The sequence below is a fragment of the Amia ocellicauda genome, chromosome 18 (genome assembly GCF_036373705.1).
Source record: "Amia ocellicauda isolate fAmiCal2 chromosome 18, fAmiCal2.hap1, whole genome shotgun sequence".
In the NCBI taxonomy this organism is placed as follows: domain Eukaryota; kingdom Metazoa; phylum Chordata; class Actinopteri; order Amiiformes; family Amiidae; genus Amia; species Amia ocellicauda.
In genome coordinates this window covers 12,453,084-12,478,006 of record NC_089867.1, presented here as the reverse complement: position 1 = coordinate 12,478,006, position 24,923 = coordinate 12,453,084, and the positions used below count along the sequence as shown (strand labels likewise).

Sequence of the window (24,923 nt, the reverse complement as noted above, 5' to 3'; positions counted from 1 at the left end):
CTTTATAGCATTTTTTCACACCTGCCTAAAACTTTTGTAAGGTACTGTAGGTGCATTGTGTACGTTCTAATTGAATCCACAGCAGCTCATACAGATTTATTGTGAATTATCAAAGGTGCCAAACTACATACAAAAACCAAAGCAGACTGATGCACATTCCTGTTGTGAACATTTAAAAACTATTAAATCAAGGCATGAGTAATTGAGAGCCTGCAGAATTCTGTTCCATGTATGTTATTCTTATCCCTAGAGAACTGGGTATTTGGTTTTGTAATGACAGACTATCTGTCTGCACAAGCTGGATCAATATCTTCCCTTGTTTATCTTCATATATAGTTAGCATATTTGTGCTGATAGAGGTAGCTATGTTTTGATGATTGCATAAAACTGTATCCATGTCAGCCAGAGTGAATCTCATTCCTCAAGCACTGGAGTGGAAGACAAAGAAAACATCTTCCATTATAAACAACATACAGTTATATAATAATCATATTTTTATTTTATTTGTGTCTGTGTATGTATGTAATATGTATATATATACACACAAACATACATATGTATAAATATATATATATAATAGTTTACAAAATAATAGTTAAAAGAAAAGGTATACTCAAATGTTTTCTCAGTGATTGCATTGCTGTATTTTTTTTCAAGCATGTTTACTTAGTTTAAGAAATGGCCTCTGGTAATAAGGGTATCTCAATAAAACAATGTGAAAATACTGTCCCTTGTAGGGTTGCAGGGCCCCAAAAAGCACATAGTTTATATACTCTCAGAATAGGCTGTTTATTCAGATTCTTTCTGATCTGATAATGTAACAGATATTCCTAAAGGGCTGGGGAAGAGAAAATTGTCTGATGGAGATTTCCCCATTCTTGTCCTTCATGGATCAGTTGTTCCCTTTCCCAGATCTTTGTTTACCTTTGCCCACAATATTACTTACACTTTAAAGAGCAAATCTGTCATCGTCGGTTAAATGAGGTTTTTGTTAGAGTTCAGGACTCTTCCATTGAGTAGAGTCTGCAACTTCATCAGTTTACATCTCCTGCGAATTCCCGTCTGCCAAAACACAACAGCAAACACAATGCTGAAAAACCGAGTGTTCTGCTCCAGCCAGCATTATCTGATAGCGTTGTCGTCCCGTCATCCACGCCGGGGTAGATGTAAAAACAGAGCGGCTATGTTTAATGCTCCAGCCGTATTTTGCCTTCAGGTACATCCTTTTCTGGTTGTAAAAGAAGGCTGTGTGGCTAATTAAACTGATGCCAACTCAGATGACCTTTCGTTAAAGATGCTTTGTGATGTCAAGCTGAAAGGGAATTTCTTTTATCGCTGCGTTGTGTGAGGTGAGCTGAAAGACTCCCTTTCGTTTGTAGTTTCCCGTTTCTTTTTTCTTATCGGTGCAGGATCCACTCTCGCTGCCTGTAATGTAGAAAACTCTATTTTTTTAAGTAATGCTTCAGTTGGGAGTGATAATAATCTGACATTTGATTCTATGGCTTAAGTTTCTCCATGCCCCTCTTCCCCCCCTTATTTTTTTACCTACCAGGATGTTTTTTCGTATCATGTATGAATGAGGTACCTTTACAGCACTCTGACCATCAACTAGAAGAGGCTCGAGCTTGGTTTTCAAAAGCAACAAATTACAAACTTCTTTGAAGTAAATAAATGAAATAATCTCTCGCTGTGTGGAATTACACCTCACTTGATCACGTATACAACACCTCCCATGAGTTTTACCCCAAGACGGTTTTGTTAAGAAATGTGTAAATTTATAGCTGTTTACCATTTGTTTGCTTCTTAGAAAATCAGTCAAATTTGATTATGCCTTTTAACGTTTTGGAGAAGAAACATCACATTGATTTAAAACATTACATAACTATGTAACTTACTGTACTTAGACACATTTAAAGGTGGTGTAAATTAAACTTAAAGTTTGCGTGGAATTACCTTTGACAACTTCAAAGGACCTGAACTGAAAATCCTTGTTTTGTGATTGTCAGAAGGCAATGTAACACTGAGACATGTACTATTGATTCAGACAATCAATGAGAAGAGAGAGGAGAGAAAAAAGCCATGGAGCGTAATGGATATACTGTATTAATAAGCATGTATTAAAAGCAACACGCAGGGCTGCATTATATTAAAAGATGGTTTTCCAATTGATTTACCGTACGTCTTTGCAAGATTTTTCCTGGCAGAATGCATTCCTTTGTTTTGCATTTCTGACGAGTTTTTATTGAAGTCTTGGGACCCAAAAGATTTTCAGATCGGAATTTGATGATGTTTCCAACAGTTCTGATTCTCTCTTCTTCTTCACCATCTTCTCTCTCCCCCCCCCCCCCCCCACCCTTGTTTTAATACACATTTGAAATTGAAGCTTTATTTGGATTTTATGAAATTGAACATGCTATTTGATAAGGTTTATGCAGAATCACATTTTCTGCAAGTCATTTGGACAGAGTTACATGTGGTAAATTAATCTTTAAGCATTGTTGAGATAATTATGTGAAATTCTATGAAAGACAGTAAAGAAAAGAATGACAGAAAAAAAAAATCTTCAGAAAACCATATTCTTTTTCAGGCGGGGGATTAGAATTGGTTGATGTCCAAGCGGCAAGACTTCCATTAACCACTCCAGCACATCTCCGATACCCTATCCTCACTTAGAATTGGGCTTTGCAACTGTACACAAAGCAGACTCCTTTTCTAAGTACTGTTCAAAACACATTATGCAACTATATATAATGAAAAAAATATTAATTAAAACATGTGAATTACTTGTATTAGTATTATTTTAATATATCATCTACAAACTCAACAGTTCTTTGGTAACAGTTGAACAGCTTAAGTTTCTAAATTTCTAAATATCCCGCCTCTATGAAACAGAATAAAACTATTTTATTTTTTCAGAATGACCACTGTTGCTTTCCTCATGTGAATCTGCAATCAAACTGCAAACAGATCCCTGAAAATTACATGGGGAAAAACAAAGGCATGATGTCTGCCATTAGGCCGCTAATTGCTCTTCATACTGTAATTCCAAAAGTGTTCACTGCTGAATTAAAGTATTGGCTGGAAGACAAGCACAGCTCCTTCTGACAACCCTCTGTCTCAGCAAGTAACAAGTGTCCCCTGTACTAGTGACAGGGGAGACCAGCCTATCTCCACTCCTGATAGGCACTCAGTTGCCGTGGTGCCCTCACAGGGGTCTCGTGGTCTCAGAACTCAACCTACAAATTGAGGGAGCTTTTTACTGGTCGCTTCCCTAGGGAGCCCCCTGCGCAAAGCAATTAGTTAAGCTCCCTCCTATACCATCCCAGAGTCCTGTTACCACAGTCCAGCCTCCCCTGGCTCTCAAGGAGTTCATTTTTACATATTTTTCTTTGTAAACGAGAGTCTTCAAGCTGAATGCCCAGATCTGTGAAATGCGAAGCTGGAAATTCTACCGTTTATTGCAGCTCGGTGGTAACAGAGTAAGCTGTCTCCAGTTTCCCCCTATTGATTTTTCGCTCACTTGTATTACTTTGGAATTTACATTTCTTGTAATTAAATATGTGGTATATATGTGCTGCTGGAAAAGAACACAGCAAGCCATTTATGTCCCTGCTGAGGGTTAATTATGATGAGGAACACTGGAGAATATTGTACAAAATGGCCAGCTAGACGGACAGCCAGCTGGCCAGATGGACGAGGCATCTGGACTGCCTGCATCCCTAAAGGGAGCTGCCAAGAGCAGTTTATTGGGCTGCCTGGTCATTCTCTTTATGGCAGCAAATAAAAATAACAGATTGATTAGCACTGGAGGCAACAGTGTAGGTATTTAAGATTGTTAAAGTACCCAACGTCCAGGGGAACAGAAAGAAAAGCCTCTTTAAGATGATGCCCATATTCTGATCTGTCACACTGTATCGAACCACATGTGCTGAAATCATTACAGGAAATCTTCCAAGGATCAGCCAGTCCGATGGTAACCATATGCCGCGAGTGCAGATCTCCCTTTACAATTGTCACTGTAGCCTCGCCTTCAGTGGTATTTCATTTCATGTTTATTTTGCTCGTTCAAGTAGGGCTGTCCCATTGGATGCTGCTTGACTCAACTGTGTAAGGCGATAAGGTCTAGGAAATGATTGTACTAGCAGGCTGGTGACAGCTCTTGCCAAGTTAAATAGAAGTATACTGGTGAGGGGAAGTGAAGATATGCCTGCCGCACACTCTTAAATAATCCGGAAAAGGATCAAATAATGAACAGTAAAGCAACAAACGACATACGAGACAATTGACTCGTGTTCTCGTGGTGTCATAATTTACACATCTGCAGAAATGAAGATCGTACAGAGTTTTGAACTGAGTTGCTGCTGAAATTCTGGTTGTGCTGAGAGAGAGGCGAGAAAATGCTGGTAAAACAGATCTTGGAAATGAGTAATGGTACGTTAGAACAGAGGCATTAATCTTAATTTAACCACCACAGTCCCGACACCGAACTATTGGTGATTACCGCCCAAACTGAGAGAGTTTTGTTCTGAATAGTGCTGCCTATTGGTAAAGCAAAGAAAGGACCACACAGAGTATCAGCAGCATGCATATTGCGAAAGGATCCAATTCAGGCAATGTCCGTTGTTAAAATTTCACTTCTGCACATTTTTAAGTAGGAGTGAAAACGAATCAGAAATACAATACTGCAGATAAATGCAGCTCCGAGTGGGCAACAATGACAGGTGTAGATGGGGCATATTAAAACCTGCTAACATTATGTCAGTGCTCATCAGCCCAGATGTGCTCTAAAAATCATGGCATACTGCAGGTCATATGTTGTATAAATGACCTAATCAAAGCATTTAAGGAATAATGCTCTAAAGATGTTGTATAGTGATATCTGCAAATCCATGAATCATTTTATGTGCTTTTCCTGATCATGGCTGAAGAATACTATTCCATGTCATAGTGCAGTTATGCATCAATCTGTGTTCATCTTGATGAATTACTGGAATTAATTATAAGATGAAATCACTGTAGCCACATGCGTCAGTAGCTGTAATCACTGATTAATGTGTTTAATCAACCGTGTATGGATTGTATTATTATGCCGGTCAGATTGCACAGAAATACCAGAAGTAAATAATAACTAAGCAGTGCATAGCTTTTTCAAAAACACAGACTCTTGAAACGGTATGCTATGCTTTAATGAGTTATGCTTTATTTGACTTATTTAAAGAAAATTAGTAACTCTTCCAGTTTTCACTGCTAAGGAGGTGACTGCTTTGTACATTTTCAAATTTACTGGCTTATTAAACAGTTGTAAATGAAACCCAGTAATCCCTATTGTGGAAAAAAACTAAATTTAAGATCCTGAATTCTAGGGAAGGAGTGTAAGGCAATGAGCTAGTCTCAGCAGCCATAAAACTTTTTATTTCTTTGCAGACCCTCAGCCACAGGTGTTTTGGTCAGTGGAATAAAAGTCTACTGCTGCTTTGGGTTCTGTTTGATGGAATTATTGCTTCTGTAGTCTAAGAAGACAGGGCATCTGTAGCCAATTAAAATTCACAAAGGCTTACGTTTCAATTTTTCTGAGAGTCTTAGAAAGCTGCTTTCAAGAGGAACCTGGATTTGAAAATGCTAAATGTATTTAGCTTTCATTCACACAAAACATATGGCAGTTAAACTCTTGTGTTCTTCTCATTTAAAAATTCAAAGCACTTTGCCCCATATATATATTTATACACTGCAGTCTTACCTACCACTCCTTAATTCTTTTTTGTTTAGTTTTACATTATTTCAAAGTAATGTGTATTATAAACGTGTAAAATATTATATTTGTTCACATTTGAATTTTCTTTTTATTTATTGTATTACTTAGTGTTCTAACAGAAACTGTAGCTTCTCAGTAGAGGTCATTTTCCAAACTCAAAATCCTTAAACATTTTGTTCTCTGTATTCATGTTGACATGGATCATCAAAATTCGTATTGTTTCACTTTCTGTTTGCCAGACGCTTTTTTCCTCTTCGTAATAGAAAGCCACCAACAAGAATTGCACTTGGGAATTGCTATGTGTGAATGGGTGAGAGTGTTGGTTTAATAATAGATAATAAAATAAGTAACTCTAAATATTTAGAATAACAAACAAAAAACTAAATATTAATTTTCTGATTCTTATTGAAACATTTACTGACTATGAATCTTAACAGGGAGCCAGATGTGAAAGCACCTCCAGCACTAGTGCATCTGCTGCTGTCACATCCTCTCAGTGGGACTGTTGAAGATCGTTCATAGGCAGGTGGAATATTTAGGAATTATAATGAAGGAGAACAAACACCAAGAAAAGGCACTAGACACCTAATTTAAAATGCATAATTATCTCTTCTGACCAAGTTAAAGCACAATATGCATTCTGGCTTTACATTCAAATTCACGTCTGTAGGCTATCCTACTTACAGCTTTATGCTAAGAAGTGAGCAATACATGGTAGTGGTTCTTGAGAAAGTGAATTGTTTGGCTTGGCAAACTAAATATGACTTAAAGGAATTGAAGGTAATGCATATTTATTAATTGCTGTGGTTGTGCTTTGTTGCAGAGACCTGAAGGGGGCGGTAGTGATGCTTAGCAGCGAGGGCCACCTGCACTGCGTCTACATGGGGACAGACCCTTCTCTTTTCCAGGCTCCCAAAGTGGAGGCCAGGGAGATCAACTATGAAGAAATGGACTTGGAAATGAAAGAGCTGCAGAAAGTCATCAGGGAGACAACGAAAACACAAGGTAATTTTGCCCAATCGATAAGGAATCAATTCCACTGACCCTAAGGTGAAGTGAAGGTTTGTCTCTCCTATTTTAACCAAGTGACAACCCAAAATTGTCTGTTTGAGATTTGGTCCATGCCTTTTCTGTTTTCTCCATGATTGTTACTCTAAGAACACTCGGTAAGTCAAACATTTTGTTCAGGTCTCACTCAAGTTTTGTGTTGGTGGATCTCTTGGCTGCATTTAATTCTAAGCATCCCCTCCAAACTACACTTCTGATCACTTGTGTGTCCCAACTGCTAGACTAGCTGCTAAGTGTGATTGGGCATTTTCTCATTATGCCCCAAAACTATGGAAATTGGTTCCTCGTGATATCGGAAAAACTGCCTCATTGAGCATTAATCTGTTATGCGCCTATATATATTTTTTGTTTGTGTGTTTTTTGTTTTTTTCCTAAGTCATGCTGTGTGGTTAATTGTTCTTGTGTCCTCCCCCATGTATACCTGTATAGATAAAACTGCTTTGAGATATTCTGTTTTTAAGGCTCTTTATGAAATATTGTCTATAATAATAATAATAATAATAATAATAATAAATTATTATTATTATTATTATTATTATTATTATTATTATTATTATTATTATCATCATTATCATTATCAACACACACAACATCCAAAATGTTGCATTAGTTAACCAATTTCACCTTACCTTCAAGATCTGTGTTTTGGGAAATTCATAGTTTAAACCTTTAGAATGCAGAATATACAACCTTCCAAAGAGGAAGAATGCAATAACATTTATTACAGTGCAGTCCTGGGTCTGTTCACACCTTTTATTTCAGTTATGTAGGATTACTCTAATTACAAGTAAAGATATAGTTAGATATACACTCACCTAAAGGATTATTAGGAACACCATACTAATACTGTGTTTGACCCCCTTTCGCCTTCAGAACTGCCTTAATTCTACGTGGCATTGATTCAACAAGGTGCTGAAAGCATTCTTTAGAAATGTTGGCCCATATTGATAGGATAGCATCTTGCAGTTGATGGAGATTTGTGGGATGCACATCCAGGGCACGAAGCTCCCGTTCCACCACATCCCAAAGATGCTCTATTGGGTTGAGATCTGGTGACTGTGGGGGCCAGTTTAGTACAGTGAACTCATTGTCATGTTCAAGAAACCAATTTGAAATGATTCGACCTTTGTGACATGGTGCATTATCCTGCTGGAAGTAGCCATCAGAGGATGGGTACATGGTGGTCATAAAGGGATGGACATGGTCAGAAACAATGCTCAGGTAGGCCGTGGCATTTAAACGATGCCCAATTGGCACTAAGGGGCCTAAAGTGTGCCAAGAAAACATCCCCCACACCATTACACCACCACCACCAGCCTGCACAGTGGTAACAAGGCATGATGGATCCATGTTCTCATTCTGTTTACGCCAAATTCTGACTCTACCATCTGAATGTGTCAACAGAAATCGAGACTCATCAGACCAGGCAACATTTTTCCAGTCTTCAACTGTCCAATTTTGGTGAGCTTGTGCAAATTGTAGCCTCTTTTTCCTATTTGTAGTGGAGATGAGTGGTACCCGGTGGGGCCTTCTGCTGTTGTAGCCCATCCGCCTCAAGGTTGTACGTGTTGTGGCTTCACAAATGCTTTGCTGCATACCTCGGTTGTAACGAGTGGTTATTTCAGTCAAAGTTGCTCTTCTATCAGCTTGAATCAGTCGGCCCATTCTCCTCTGACCTCTAGCATCAACAAGGCATTTTCGCCCACAGGACTGCCGCATACTGGATGTTTTTCCCTTTTCACACCATTCTTTGTAAACCCTAGAAATGGTTGTGCGTGAAAATCCCAGTAACTGAGCAGATTGTGAAATACTCAGACCGGCCCGTCTGGCACCAACAACCATGCCACGCTCAAAATTGCTTAAATCACCTTTCTTTCCCTTCAGACATTCAGTTTGGAGTTCAGGAGATTGTCTTGACCAGGATCACACCCCTAAATGCATTGAAGCAACTGCCATGTGATTGGTTGGTTAGATAATTGCATTAATGAGAAATTGAACAGGTGTTCCTAATAATCCTTTAGGTGAGTGTAGTTCTTCTGATGCAGTGTAGCAGTTTCTGTGAACTGCTGTTAATTTGTCATTTCTCTTTCCACTCATTTTGTTTAATCATAATAAGGTTATGTAAACCTTAATACATAAGCCTTTCCCGAAATGCACTGCTTTGTAACAGAGCCTCCTCAGACAATTTTGTTCCTTGTTAATGCCATCGTATTTATGCACGACTTGACTGTGTTTTTACAAGGGTGAGGTATTCCGTGACTAAAATGATTGTTCTCCCCTTTTCTTTTCAGCTATTTAGATTAAATCACATCAATTCACTTTCCTGCAAAGCAGAACAAAATAAACATCTCTAATGGATAGTTTTCTCTGATAACAAATCTGATACTTTAACCCAGAGGAGCGTTTAGTGGGGTCCATTTATCCGTGAGATCGTTGCCCCGGTCAGGCTCATGGCACCTCTGTTGACATCACCTGTTCTTGAAACTAGAGAGTAATCCCCATTGAATCAGCCTGCTGTGTTTACAGTATCACAAGAACATTTTCATCACAGGATACGGATCATGTATGAAAAAGAGACTCATTCGAACAGTGCCTACAATAACAACTGAAAAGGCTGACCTATTGGTGTTAATATAAGCTTGTACAGGAAATTAGCACTGCCTCCAATGATCGTATGTGATCACAACCTGTTTAATTACTCCATGCTGTACAGATTTAAAACAATTCACTGCCAGAGCACTACATTGTGGTATATCCACTTCTATGGATATCTGCAATCGAGAATTGTATTAATTGTATTTGCTCAAGACAGCTTGCATTTATAGGACAGGTGTTTTCCTAACTGTATTTTGTCCTCTGCTATAGTTTGAATGTGAAAAATCCTGGAAGGATACAGGGCTTTCTTAAGATCTAAGATATGTCTTTGAAGAAGAGCTACTGACATTAACTCATGTATTCTGAAGGTGTCCATGTGTTGGGTGATTGTAGGAGGTTTTGTCCTGTGACCAAATGCATTAAAATATGTTTTACAGTCCTTCACTTTACACCCTCCTAAATTTGATCTACCTCCTAAATCAGACATCTACATTTTATAGTCTGTCTTTTGTTGCCGTAAATCTTTCCCAAAACTCCTTGCAGTTGCATATATACATATATCCCTGTATCTGTATATGTATCCCTACTTAAACACTGCTGTCACTGGAATTTTTGTTTAAAATGCAGACTTTAGGGCTTTGTTGACTATGAGGAAGCGTTTGATTCAATATGTACTCAACTCATCAGGGCTCTAAGAAATGAAAACATTGAAGAAACCTATACATCCAATCCGACTCCACCAAGATACTGACAAGATCAAGATCTGCAAAGGAGGGTGTTGAGGAGATAAAATCACTTCAAAACAGGTCACGGAAACTATTGAAGATGTTAAAAACTTTGGACTGCTAAGAGAAATGTATCAAGTAAAACAGACCTAATTTGAACAACTTACAAATTGATGATGCCGTGGTCATATTTTTGCAAAAACACCTGAAGACCTGCAGCTTCAGTTTCAAGAACTCTCAAATGCAAGTAAGAAAACTGAACTTAAAATGAACCTGTGTAATACCAAGGGAATTGTTTATCCACATTGTACATTTTTTAGTAGATCAACGAATACTCGAAGAAGTCAAAACTCAGGTCTTCCTTGGACGACAAATTGGTGCAGGAGATATTATGGAAGAAATCAAAAGACAATTGTGTGAAAATGGGATGGAGGACCCACACAAAGAAGCATGGGAAGAAGACATCAGAAATTAAATGAATGCATCTGAGAATAAATGAAAATCTGACATCATCATTAAAAAGATGACTATATAAAAGATGGGAAGATTAAATCATAAACTTTGTAGATGTGGGGAAAAAAGTGAAAACCAGCAGTGAAATGATATGGGCTGATGATACACACACATCTGTAATATACAATACAATTAAGAGCCCCACATATTGTATGATGGTGGGTTTACAGTTGTGGATGAGCTACCTAAATCATTGCTAAGTCCAATCAACAGGAGAAGGGATGAATACTTTTATTTTCTAAATCTCTCAACAGTGGGTATATTAGTGAATATAATCTGTTTGTGTAAGGGATAAAGGGTTTTGTTTTATTCAGATTCATTATATATTTAAAAATATTTATCTTGAGAGTGAAAATGAATTTTGATAATTAGTAATAGCTGGCACTGAATTTGGTGTAAATCCAATGCCTTATATCTAAACTCAGTGAGGATACAATTTGGCTGTTGGGACCTGAAGATCAGTTCGAACAGAATTGCCCGCACTGACATGTGACAGGATTGAGACACAATGCTTTAATTACTTTTTGTGTGGGGAAGCCCCTAATGGTAAAGATATTTATGGAGAATCAATGCAAGCTGCAGGCCAGCCAAGATCATGGCTGGAGTCTCTTGAGTACCCTTACATTTTGAGCCTTTCCTACTCTTGCAGATATCTTGCCTAAGGCGGACAAAGAAGACGACTTGACGATAACTCCCTCTGTCTCTGATACCATGGATCCCATATCTGTACGTGAGTCAGGGGTGTTTCTTGACTGAAAGTTACAGGGGGGCTTGGCAATGGTGTTTTGTCGGACTTGTTGAAGACTGCATTAAGGGGGGTGTTGACCGTATTTCATCACCCCGGCGGTGGTTCGTTATTCTTTGATCATAATATTTTTAGGGGGCTGAGAGAAAATATAGTTGGACTGAAGCACCACTAAATTGGGTCTAGCGATGCCCCTGGCGTGGGCTCATATATATATATATATCCCTACTCACACACTACTTTCACTGGAGTTTTCATTTACAAAGCATTTTTACAGCTTCATTCAATTTCACCTACAGCAACGGTACAGAAATGGAGTGAGGTTCCTTTCTTGAATACAAACATTTTAGTTTTTGTGTGCAAATTACAATGTCTGGAAAAGATAAGGAAACATGTCCATGTTGAAATGTAGTTTGAATATTAACAGACAGTTTTGTATTTCTTAAATATATCCTAATTAAGCACTGCATTGGATATTGGCCACCTGATTGCATTTGAAATATATTAAAATGTCACCACCAAAGGCAATATAAAAATAGAATTCTGTTATTATTTATATTTAATGTTAGACTTTTAATTAGCAAACAGTAGTGTAAAGAACATCCAATGACACTCAGCAGGCATTGACAAATATATACATATGTGTCACATCCACCAAATTAGAAAGACATGCCTCCAAAAAAAGAAAAACATGACTTACATCTTAGTTTCCATGTTTGTTTTCAAATCCATTTTTCCGGAGATCTGATTTAAATGATTTATAGGCATTTGAATGTGTCCGTGCTGGTGCTTTTTTGAGTAGCATAAGACAGGTTCGGCTCTCAGGGGTCACTTCCAACCTGACACTTTCACCCTAACTGTGGACACCCCTGCACACAAATGTCCCACTCTCTGGTTACTAGCTAAAGCAACTAGAAAGCCATGAAAGCAAATGAGGAAACTGAGACGCAAGTATGTGTGTGTTCTGCAAGTATCCCTATTGTTGTTCTTGTTCAAGTTACTTTATTGCTTTGGCAAGATTAGCTGCTCCATAGGCTTTTCCAGGTTGACTGTAATGAAGGCTAGAGTGGTAACATATTGGAGTTACACAAGGTCATTGACACATGTTGCTCTGAGCCATGTGACATCCTCTTATTTATTTCCTCTTGATCAGATATGACCTGTTGTTTTTTAGCAAATAGAAGTGCAAAGAATGACAGAGTTAAGGATATGCAACAAACATGAAACTTAATACCAAGGTAATGCTGGTGGTCTAAACTGCAATGTGAACAGCTGTATTCATATTACTATTTATCCTGCATCTATTTATGTCATGTAAAGTTCCCTTGATTTCCTTTAACCAGCTATGTTTGCATGCTATTTGTGAATAATGCATGCTTTAATTACTTTAGCCACAGCACATTCTAGACACTGTTTTATTAGGCAGCTGGAATCCAATCTGAATATTTGAGAGGCAAAGGGAAAACCTATGTTATAAGATGTACAGTAGTCCCAATATAACGCTGCTTAGTGTGAAATGTCAGAGCAGTAGAATTGTTTGGACTTAGTTGTATTGTTGCTTTATGTTTTGTAATGTTGCACTCTTTCTTTCACAGCAAGCTTCCATCTCTGAAATGGGAGGATTGCTCATCCCATCTGTCACAGTGAAGGTATTGTTTTTTTTATTGTTTTGTTTTTCGCTTTCAGAAATGTGTCTTAGAGAGATTAAATCACACTTTACATAATTAACTTTAATTACTAAGTAGTAGTAATAAGTAGTGCCATTATTTCTAGCTGCATAATGCAACACCTAAAACCTAAAACAATAACACAATGCAATGATTCATTTTTCTGGTTGACTTGCAATCTAAGTATTAGTGCTGGTATTAGTCTTGGAATTACTGGTGAATACAGAACACTGTGCTGCTTTCATAGGTATATCAATTTCTTTTCTTCAACTGGTGTTTAATGTTGTTACCCTGTTACATATTGAGATTTGTTTCATTATTATTACTATTCACATTTGCCTTTATGAGCTGTGTTCCTTACTAAATGTGTGTGCCTGGCAAGGCAAAAAATACTTGTAGCCACCAAAACTTTGATTTTTGTGTTAATTATTAATGTTTTTTGTATTTTCAGTAACTCGATATGTGGCCTGTCTGTTCAGTAAAGCTCTTTTCTTCCTCCCTCTGTCTGATCAGATCAAAATAAAAAGCAGACTAGCAGTCCGAAATCCCAAACTGACAGTGTGTGTTCAGCCTCCTCTCGCAGTCTCTCAGGAACAGTTTGTGTTAGACTCGATGGGTAAGTGCCACTCGACAGACGTCAGTGCTAATGCTGTGCTTGCTTTAAAAATATATTTGTCCTTTTTTGACTGTTGTGATGCTGCAGGTACGCCGCCCAGACTTCAGCTGCTTGAACATGTACACTATTGTATCGGAAAATGAGTAAAACACAATGCAACCTGGCCAGTACCACATCTGTGTAGGTGTGGTAACTGTAGGCCGGGAACTCAAACAGTCTCTTCACCTCTTAGTTCCACCTTCCCGGCCTGTTGGTGGGGCTCTGACACACTAATGTACTGTTGTGACAATATGTACAGCTAATGTACATTGTTGTGTGCAGTTGCCCAACCTCAAGATCCTATGTTTTTAACACTTGGCATGCCTCTGGTTCTTCAATGCGGTTCCACTGTTGGCTTCAGCCTGTGCTATCTCCCAAACTGGGGAGTAAAAAAATTTCAGAATGGCTTCTTACTTGGCACTCCATATACCCTAGCATGTGTGCACACAATCTGCCAGCCGGCACAGTCCTCCGACAGATTTACCTACCGGATAAAAGGCGGGAGTCTCCAGATCCCAGACTTATAATTGCAGGTGTCACCATGACAAACCTTTCAACAGGTTAAAGCCTGTAGCTGCAGAAACAAACATTATTTATTTTTTTACAATAATATATTACTGTTTTCTTTGTTAATAAATGGACTGTGGAAGAACTTACACTTATGGCTGCTAATACCATAGGAAGGAGTTAAGGCAGGAGGTCATGGGTTTTCATAACATGGCAACTATAATTGGATAGGAAAAATACCAAAAACAAGGTTTGCATTATGTCTGTTCTTTCTCATCACTTTTGATTATGGCTCTACCCTGGATTCAATATATGTGAACTTGTTTTTTTATAACCGCCTATATTGGTCAGTGGAAATACTGGCGTCTTTATCAGTGAATAATACACTGACTTCACATTCTGCAACGTAAATGCACAATTATATTAATTGCAAGCCAAGTTCTTGAATATTAACACATAACGTTTGTAATACTTGGAGTCTAAGGTTTCAAGTGACCTCAAAATGTCAACCTGGTATACAGCCCTTTGAAAACAAACTCTCAAATGATTACAGTTTGGCTGACTTTATTGCATATCACACATACACACACACACACACACACATGCATGCACATGCACACAAGCACACACGCAAAATTTATAGTATGTTATTGCAGTGTATCTTAAATAGAAAATGTATTGGTTTCACATGTCTTCTCTTGGCTTCCAGGACATACTTGGTCATCAGAATTGTTTAAAAGTGAAGAGCACCGTTGTAAATCGATAGTCTGATTCTCTTCAGACAATTAAGACTATTGTAATACTCCACAATGCGCATTGCCAAGTGAGTGTCCAGGTGTCAGCAGTGTCTTAGGGAAGTAAGTTTGATCTTCTAATGTTTATGCATTTTATCTGAAGCACAGAATAGACCGTGCTAGTTCAGTCAATCAGCAGCTGGCTTTGAAATTTGAACCTAAAACAAATAATCAAGTGTTCAAGCCTTTCCCTCCTCTGTGGCTTAACATGGATTCATATCCCAGGTCTTGATGGGGGATCATGTGAAGCTACTAATTCAGCTGTTCACTGAGAAACATCTTCTGAGCTCCAAGTTGATTTTAGTTCAGTGCTTCTAGTTAAGTAACTCATCGGTTTAGCTAAATAAACTCCTGAGCACAATAACACTTATCTACATAAAGTCAATACTAGTGTGAATACGCAACCCAGGCCTCTTTTAAAATGTAATGCAGAATAAATCTTCATATAAAAAGTAGTGCCATCATGTTTTGTTTATTGTTCTCTGTATATACATGTTGTCTTTCAGCACAGTTAAATATCATTTCAACTGCATTACATTTATCCTGTGATCAGCCTGAATCATATTCAATGCATATTCAGTACATATTTTCGAAGAATGTGGATTAATATAATCTTCTAACATTTTTAATCCAACGGATGTTTCCAATTGGAACAACTACCTTACAACCATGTGTCTCCTATTTTTGTATTCTTAGTAATTTGGATATGTTCATAATATCTTTAAATATATCAGTTACTTGGAAACATCATCTAAATTTTAGCTTTCAACAGGAAAAAGCCCCTGTTTTTGATCAGGCCTTTATTCTTTTCAGATGGTACCCTAATCCCCCTACTATAGACAGTCAAATATTTGTTTCTTTTTTGGGGGGTGGATCTTACAATGCTGTTCATCCATAATTTGAGACTGTTAATTAGTGAAGCTACAAGAAACCATGGTCTGATTGGTTACACATAGCATTTAGCACTCTGGGTTCTCAATTGGCATTTAAAGAATAACATTCTGTATTGTGAGATAAGTCTGGGCATTGTTATATACATTATGACCTCAAAGCAGTATTGAGGACCATGAAAAGGATATTGCAGAGAAACACTGTTCTGTATTTGTTTTAAACCACTAGAAAAATGAACGCGTTGTTCACAATCCAAGGCCCTCTTATTCAGTCACTATTGTGTATGGAGAGGTAACTGAAAAGAAGAGTGATAATATGAGAGGAACGTGATAATGACATTGTTTAATTTAAAAATCCAGAAACAAAACATCCTTTCTCACTCTTGGGCAAGTGCAAGAATATTGAATTTGTATGCACTGAGATATATGGCATAGAGATGGGTTGTAGAAACATCAAATGAAGTAGACCACGCATGTACAATGCACTTGCATTATAACCTGACTTTGAAGGTGTTATTCTTTACAGATTTATTTGGTGCCACCATGTGGTTATGGAAGAATGTTGTGCCTTTTTGACACAATTTCTGTATTTCACACCCCATTACCAGTCATGAGAATAGCAAGTACTAGAATTTCACTCCAAATTCAGTTTATTTATTCTGTTATACATCTGCTCTCTGGAATGTGTTTCTGAAGTTCATCTTAAAGTAATGAGCCCGCCGTTACTGACTTGAGAGGTTGACATTAGTGTCGTAAAAGGTTAAAAGAGGAAGGCAAATATGTCTTTCATTTGCAGAAGCAGGGGAAAAATGTAAACCTGCTTTTTTTATTTTTCGTTTAACTCTTACTAATGGTGTCAACCTTTAGCCTGGCTCCCAGTGAAAAAAACGCATTTCACACTGTTTATAAATGTGGATAAGTGTAAAGGTTAAAAGCTTGTTTTTATGCCTAATGTACCTCGTATTGACAACGTGTGTCGTCATGTCAGTTGAGTTGATGGAGCACAGAGAAAGTGCTGCAGGGCAGCACTGGGTAGCTAATGGAGAATCCCTGACTGCAGTTAACAATGAAAGTTCACATTCTTTGCCATTACAAACTGTCCGCAGTGTCAGGGTAATTTATCTGGGTGCAAAGTTACCACCACCAGAAAGTTAGACTATCTGTGAAGACCTCTAATGCTTAATTATTAGAATTATTACACTCTCAGACCCAGGGCTGACTCGAAACAATCAGTTAAGCCTATTTGCTGTCGCTGCTCTTTTTAGACGTATAGGTTTACATTTTAAAATCACCTTAGGTTTGTTTGGCACATTAGGGGAAAAATGTTCCAAGTCACCTCCTTTTTTGGATGCACTGTGTATAAGCAAAGTATTTCCATGCAGGGCTTCTTTGTGGCTTTTGATGGAGAAGTATCCCCTTTGAAAGGAATTCTCCACTGACACTATTAAACACTGCAGAGTGGATCTTGGTGGTTTGGATAGCATCTAATGTGTCTGTGGTGTCTTAGCAAAATAAGCTCTGTTAAAGTGTGCAATTATGTTGTTACTCCTAAATACTGGTGCCTGTAGCAAGGCTTATTTTAACACTCAGGGAAAAAAAAGTAGCCCTTTGTTCCCTTCTAAAATGCGTTAGCTTTATTCAGACCACAGAAGTTCAGGGGTTATAATCCACTCCAATGCGTCTTACAAAGCATTACAGCATGACTACAGAATATATGCATAATTGTAATTATTCAATTATTCATCTTTAATTGCTAATGCAATAGGTACAGTCGTATTGTCCGTTACAGTTCTTGAGCAGTACAGGATTTGAGAAATTATAGCTGAAGCAGGTTGTTTGTGTATACAAAGTGGGCATTTTAATATGAAATGTCTAAAATCTGCTTTTGGTGTATGAAGACATGTGTGAACAGCATGTCCTCCTTCAACACTGCACTTTATCACACAGGAAAACAACAGGAAAACAACTTTGTCTAGATTATATCTAATTAGGATCGAATGTGTTGTCCGTGCTGGCCTTTGCTTAATCAGCTTCTTTAGAGAGATGAGAGGCGTTTGTGGTGATTTATAGAAAAGCTTTTCCCATCTGCTGTTAAAAGGATTGTGTGCATTCTCACTTGTTCTGAAATGCTCCAAAACTGATGGATGGTGTGTCAGAAAACAAGGTCCTAAAATGCAGCAGAAGTCCATCGGGAGGTCCAGCCCGTATGTTGATGTATAGTATGGATTGCTTCTGAGATCTGTGAGATCATCTCACATTGCACTGGGAATTTATTAGCATTTCCTGATGTACAATGTGCACATCAGTAATTTCCGTTCCATGCAAGACAAAGAATTAGATGTTGGTGTCATCATCGTGCTGGAAGTCTAAGATTAATCTATCCTTTATTGTCAGTTCATAAGTATCTTTGGAGGCTGACAATATTAATGATGCACTTAAAATAATGTCTCGCATTTTAATTTATAGTTTTAATATTTGTATAGGTTTTCTGAACTCATGGATTAAAAATAAATATTCTATCTATGGTTTATTTTACAAAACTTCAGATTTTAATTTATGTTTTCTGTTTTATAGATCCCGGATCTTCTAGTACGGTGGTGTTCTCTGCTTTCCTCAAACAGGAATACCCGCCGGCTGAGTTAGGAGGAGATGTGGCGTTTTCCTACAGCACACCAACAGGTCAGTCCAGCCTCATACATAGGCATCCCCATGTGATTGTTTCTCTTCTTGATTGTTCAACATGCAGAAGTTCTCCATGAAAAATTAGCATTCTTTTCACATTTGCTGGAATATGCTTTCCTGGAACATGTAGGAGCCTTGTCAGCCAAGAGTGTTTGTCGCAACATTGTCTGTCTGGAATTAAAAAGCAATGCGACCAGTCTGCGCAGCACGTTCGCATATCAATTGACTGAATTGAAATTATTGCTCCCTTGGACGGCTTTTCTTCATGCGCGTTTGAGAGGAAATCTGGTCCTCATTCAACCATTACCTCAAGCTGAGCAGCATATTGTGCTAACAGAACATAAATAAAATGCTTTGTGATAAACTACATACGTTACATTACACATAATTGGGCATGGAACAGTATCCAAACTCGATGATTGCAGCTTTGGGGAAATTCAGGATTCTGAATGGTATACCTTTAGCGCTTTCATGTTCAGTATTGAACATTAAGTTATTATGAGACTTGGTGAACTTGTGAAAAGAGTAAGAACATTTTAAATTAATTTTAAATTAGACTAGCCCATTTGGCCCTTGTTCACTTTGATGTCCAGCTGCTCTTTGATCCTGCAATCTCATCCAACAGCTGTTTGGGAAAATCAACAAATTCTGCCTCATCCACATGATCTGGTAGTTTGTTGCAGACCCTCACTACTCCTGTTGTAATGTAAGGGTTAATCTTATGGGAACTCATACATACAGACCTCTGTTCAGCAGCAACATTTGGCAGGTTCTTCAGGTCTGGAAGAATTTACCCTCTCCTACAAAAACTCTTAATGAATTAATTTTTATAATAATGTATTTTTTTTATTAAAAATACAAAAAGAGGCATTTGTATTATTGTTTCATTTGGAGTGTATCAGTTTTGGCATTTTTTTTAGTGGAAATGTTCCTGAAAGCACAAAAAAACTTGAAATGGCATGGAAAAATGTAGGAAGTTTTATTGTATTTCCAAAAATAGACCAAATAAATCGAGGGCCTGTTATTTCTAAAGCCCTTCTTAACTATGTAATAATAGGATAAGAGTCTGAAAGATGAAATCCTACAAAGTAATTTCTGTTCACTTGCTATACAGTAATGATGATCTCTCAAATTGAACGTTTCCATGTAGATTGTATTTGAAATAAACAATTAAAGGCTTTGTGACAAAAATAAATACAAATCTTTACTGTGAATATAGTCTCAGTGAACTTACTGTCTGAAAAAAATAAATGAAAACGTTTCAGACATGTTGAGCTTCATTTAAAATGTATTTGACTTGGCTTTGCTTTACAGTGAGCAAGAGACTTGAAAGCACGCCAAATGACAAATAGTCACTCATGGTATCCTTTTTTTTTTAAAGGCAGATGTAAAATCGAGTTTCAGACCTAAAGAGGAAAATGTATACATGCAAAATGGTTATTTATTTTTACTAAACGTATTTACATCCTACTTTTGTGCTTTTTCCTCCCATTCCTCTTTTTATTCAGATCTCCTCAACTCCCTCCAGTGAAGAACAGATTAAAAATAAATAGTATATGTGAGTGAAGGCCTGCTTCAGTAGCAGTCCTACTCAAGGTCAGTACAGCATAGAAATTAAACCTCCCTGGTGAGATTTACATGTGAGAAGCCAATAACTAAGGTTGAGGGATACGTTTCTGTTCTCTGTTCACCTAGTGGGCCTTATCGGTTATTTATACTAGGCGATGGAGCTCAACCTGAATCACTCCCACCCAGTTGAAGCCTTGCTGGGCTTGCCAATGGGTCCCCCTTGTGTCCCTGAGAGCAAAGGTTAGATAAGACTGGCAACTCTGTGCAGCCAGGGCTAAAATAGCCTCTCTGCTTCTGACTGGGTTCACCACTCCTCATCCCAGGCCTGATTTATTCATGTTATTTTATTTTTAAGCCGGCACTTTGACACTTAATTAAAATGTATTCAAACAAGATCCAATTTCAATAAGATCCAGATCCAGGACATGCCTTTTGTCAGTGGAACTTATGTCTGTCTATTTTAAACTTTGTTTAGAAAAGATACAAGACCCTGTTTGTTTCCCTGTCTGGTGATTGTGAACAGAAGGATGAAGCTGCTTTATTCACTGATCTTTATGTCCTTTATTTTCCATTGGAGTTGGAAAAGAGTTCACACAGAATATATATTTTGATCTGTTTTTTCCTTGCCCTGTGATTTATTGGTTTTAAAAACCTCCCTTAAATTTGAAACTCTCTCAAGCCTTTCTATTATGGCCATGTGAATCTGCATTGATGCTAACAACTACTTGGCAACAAATTCAAGCTAGAAAATGCTGTGTTGCCCAGGGCATCCTTCCTTCAGATACATTAGTCCCCTCTGGTAATGATGACTTTTAATCAACCTTAATGGAATTTACAGTAGTTTACTCGACTGTTCTATTTCAAAAACAGTGATAAAGTAGTATTTGGAAAAGATTTATATTTGTCATGAGGAAAGACTGCAGTGAATGCAGGGGAAGCTCATATTTTGCTTATAGTGGGTGGGAGTGAAGGAGGGGGAGGTCAAGTCCTCATTCCCTTAACCTCAACATACATCCATTATATTCTGTTTACAGAGATTGATTTTAAAGCCGACAAGATATGTAAAATCTGTGCAGACCACAGGAGTATGCAATTCAATGTATGTATGTCGATGTATGCAGACAAACTAACCTAATTGCTGATATGCATGTGTGGATCAGAACAATTACTATGTAATGAGTTTTGGGATTTGGATTTTAAAAACAGTAAACCACTAGAAAGAAATTGATTGTGAGGGCTTTGTAATCCAAATCTCTGCAGGCTGGTGTTCCATAGTCTTCGGATTGCTGGCTTCAATCTGGGCTTTCTTACTAATCACTTGTCATCCAGATATTTCAATAGGCAACATGAAATTGAAAGGGCAAGTGTAAAGTCGGAGAGGGTTTCCTTAGCTTGCCATGGAACAGCAACTCCAGTGACTGTCTGGAAAGAAAGAACAGAGAGGCAAACAAAACAAAAATGTAAAAACCCAAGTATAACCCAAGCAGTCGTACACCCTTAACTTTTAGACTTGCTGTCAATACAGCACTTGACTATGGTTGCTGGAGGAAAGAGGGCTCTTTGACAGACCTGCTGAAGACAAGCACTGGCTTTTGAAATGTGCAGCTTGAAGCCTTCACTTAAAAACATGGCTGGTAAACGCTGTAATATTTCTAAACCACACTGCCAGTAAACCCTGCTCTCCCGCTCCCGGATCTCCCAGCCACACTTGTATTGACAGGAAGTGTTTTAAGTGTAGGCCCTGCATTTTTAATGCTACATTACATTGTGGGAGGAGAGGTTACCCATAGGAAAAGTAAAAACACCTGCCGTTAAAAGGGAATTTACACTTGAGGTTTCTTAAAATGTATTTTCTTGGTATGTATATTGTTTATAATGAAAGTTAATATTTTAATGTATGATGGATTATTATTATTATTATTATTATTATTATTATTAGTCATTTTCTTAAATTTCCTAGTCTGGTGTTAATTCAGTGCTGCTCTAGAGCAACTTCAACCCCTGGATCTTGGAGACAATTTATTTGCAATCCTTACGATCGAAAACAGGGGTGATTTTACAGTTTGCCAGTGTTGCACTGGAGAAAGATTTCCTGGAAGTGTTTATTCCTAAATTAAACTGCTGGCTGAAATTGAAGTGCTTCTGAGTCAGGCAAAGAAAAAACTTTTCACTCACTATTACATTCCAGCATTACTGTGCCGATTGAAGGTAGAACAAAAATCTATAATTTCTGGTTCTCTCTCTTTATACTCTTATTGCATATTTGCCACACACACACACACACACACACACTTAATTTGCATATTTCAAATTGTACTTTAAAACTGAGTTTTTAAGGAACACAAGCTGCTGTTTTTGGGCTCCACGTGAAAGTGTTATGTAATCTGGTACTGGTGTGATGAAGGATTAGATATATTTCCTGTTTTATGGGCCATAGTCTCTCTCAGGAGGGGGAATGCATGTGAGACTACAGTACTTGATTAATACCCTTTTATTTGTCATCTTTTGCACTGATTTAATTGTTAAAGTCGGTATAATTAAGTAAGGATAAATATTAAGTTAGACGCACTGGGAGCAGTACAGTACTCTACTCTGAGCCAGGCATTGCCAAGCAATACCCCAGCATGGAGACAGGGGGCACAGTGCTCTTTGCATAGGAGATGCCCAGCTTCTGTCTGCACGTGTGTTCATTAAAGATCCTGTGGCGCTGTTTGCAATAGAGGCTGCTAAATCCCTGTCTTGGATCCATTTCAAGTTGCTGCTTTATCAGTCTAGCTTGCCCCTCAGGTTTAACGGAGTAATTCATAAATTTCTCACTCCTCCACTTTATCTGCTTAGTGCAGCTGAGCTGGAAATGGCTTCCACTTGCCACTCCAATAGGTCGTACACTTCAGTGGGGAATAAAGTGAGCGCCCTACACTAAAGTGCTTTGGGACAAGATACATTTCTAGGTCTTGTTATTGTAAAATATATATATAATAATTATGTAGCTAAATATACTGTGAAATTCAAATTGGATACAGTAACATGGTTCATGGTATGATCAAGCATAAGAATGCATGAGTTAAGCCGTTCACAACTCTGAACATTTTAGGAAATTTCCTCTACAGAAAAAACAACAAAAAATTAAACTTTGAAGGGTGGTCTTGACTTTTTTTTTTCACAATAATTCTATTTAATCATGTATTAGATTGAAGCATTGTTATATGGTGTCTGATTGAAAAACAACAACGTCTGAATTCAGGTATTTTTAGTAATTGCACAAATCACAGCATGGGAGAGTTCTTTCTCACTCTCTCTCTCTCTCCTCAGGAGTTGTATTTTAAGAATGTTGTGTCAGTGAGATCAAAGAACGTACCAATATATAAAGAAGTGATATATAAAGATGTAATGATCTAATGTCTGCCCTTTGATATTACTATTGCATCTTCATCTGTGTGGCATTTGTCTTGTGTGAGCTTGCCAGGTTGTTAACTTCACACCCAAAAGAAATGTTATTAATCCACCTAATTTTCCTGCGAGGGTCTTGTTCTTTTACTATTTTGAATTTCATACCCAGGAGGTAGTATTTGAATATATGGAGTCTTAGAGTCCCATGTGCAAAAGTATCAGTAATTTATTTTTTTATGTTAAAGGATCTTTAGGGAAATGTGACCCAGTAATGATGTTGTTAAGTAAACAGGGGAAAAGGTGACAAACCAATGATGTTGACTTGCCCTCCTAAAGATGTGTTTTAAATTGACTGTGTTTTGTTTTCTTTGCACTGCTTCCCATTAACAGAGCTCAACCCAGCAGGTGAGTACAATATTATATAACTGCAGTGAGGAGAGAACACAGCCGGGGGAAGGAAGGCTGTTAATAAGAATATTTATGTTTAATGGAAACTCGATAGCTGTGGAGAAAAAAAAACATACGAAGTGGGAGGAAAGAGCTCCGCGCTACCAAACTGCAGTGTGTGCTTCAGATTTCGGGTTTTATAGCCCTGTGAAATTAACTTTTTATTATTCTCTTGTACGAAACTGATCTCAGGCTGTACAGAATAGCACATCATGCAATTTAACCACATGTAAGTTTTCATTTGAAGCTTTACATTATTTGTGGTTACACAAGCTCATCCTGTATCCTACCCAGCTAGAGTATATCACCCCTATCACCACCAGCAACTCACTACCTGGATTAAGTCTGATAAAACTAGGAGACTTGCTGTCGAGATGATAACGGATGATAATGGAATACACTTTACCTTCTTTTATACCTTTATTAAAACAGAAAAAGAAACAAACCGTGTATAAGATGTCTGAAATGCATTGATGGCAAGCACATTTTAAACATGCAGGTCTAAAACACTGCAATGTACCATGCTCTGTGAGAAACAAAAAGGAGGAGGCCGGAAACGTTCCATGCAGTATTACCCAGGTGAAACGTTGCCACAGTCGATTTCAGTTCTCTTAAATCAGGATGCCACCGGCTCACGCAGCCAAGGAATAGTTATGGACAGCCGGTTTTATTAACAGATTTGGTTTTTAGTGTGCTGTGGAAGAAGGCAGGTAAAAAGTTCAGCGCCTGCAAATTCCTATGTTATGCATTCCAGAGATTTATGGTGGGGATGCCCTGATACTGTAACCAGTGTAATTTTTCTTCTGGGAACATCGACATGGTGACCTAAACCCTAGCAGGAAAAATTGCTTTGTAATAACACACACTGGTCTGCCAGATCCAATTCTCTTTTGCTATAGTTACTGGACTAAGGCTTCCTATCCT

At 37.9% G+C, this 24,923-nt stretch overlaps 1 protein-coding gene across 2 annotated transcripts in view; it reads left to right on the top strand.

Annotated features, from left to right (window-relative positions):
- The window catches only part of bbs9 (Bardet-Biedl syndrome 9), a 155,006-nt gene that overhangs the window by 17,930 nt on the left and 112,153 nt on the right, over positions 1 to 24,923 (top strand). For both annotated transcript variants that reach the window (XM_066690985.1, XM_066690984.1), the window contains exons 10-14: positions 6,576 to 6,757; positions 11,303 to 11,379; positions 12,994 to 13,047; positions 13,579 to 13,681; positions 18,486 to 18,590. In XM_066690985.1, the coding sequence (XP_066547082.1) occupies positions 6,576 to 6,757; positions 11,303 to 11,379; positions 12,994 to 13,047; positions 13,579 to 13,681; positions 18,486 to 18,590 (521 nt within the window). The remainder of the gene's footprint in view (positions 1 to 6,575; positions 6,758 to 11,302; positions 11,380 to 12,993; positions 13,048 to 13,578; positions 13,682 to 18,485; positions 18,591 to 24,923) is intronic.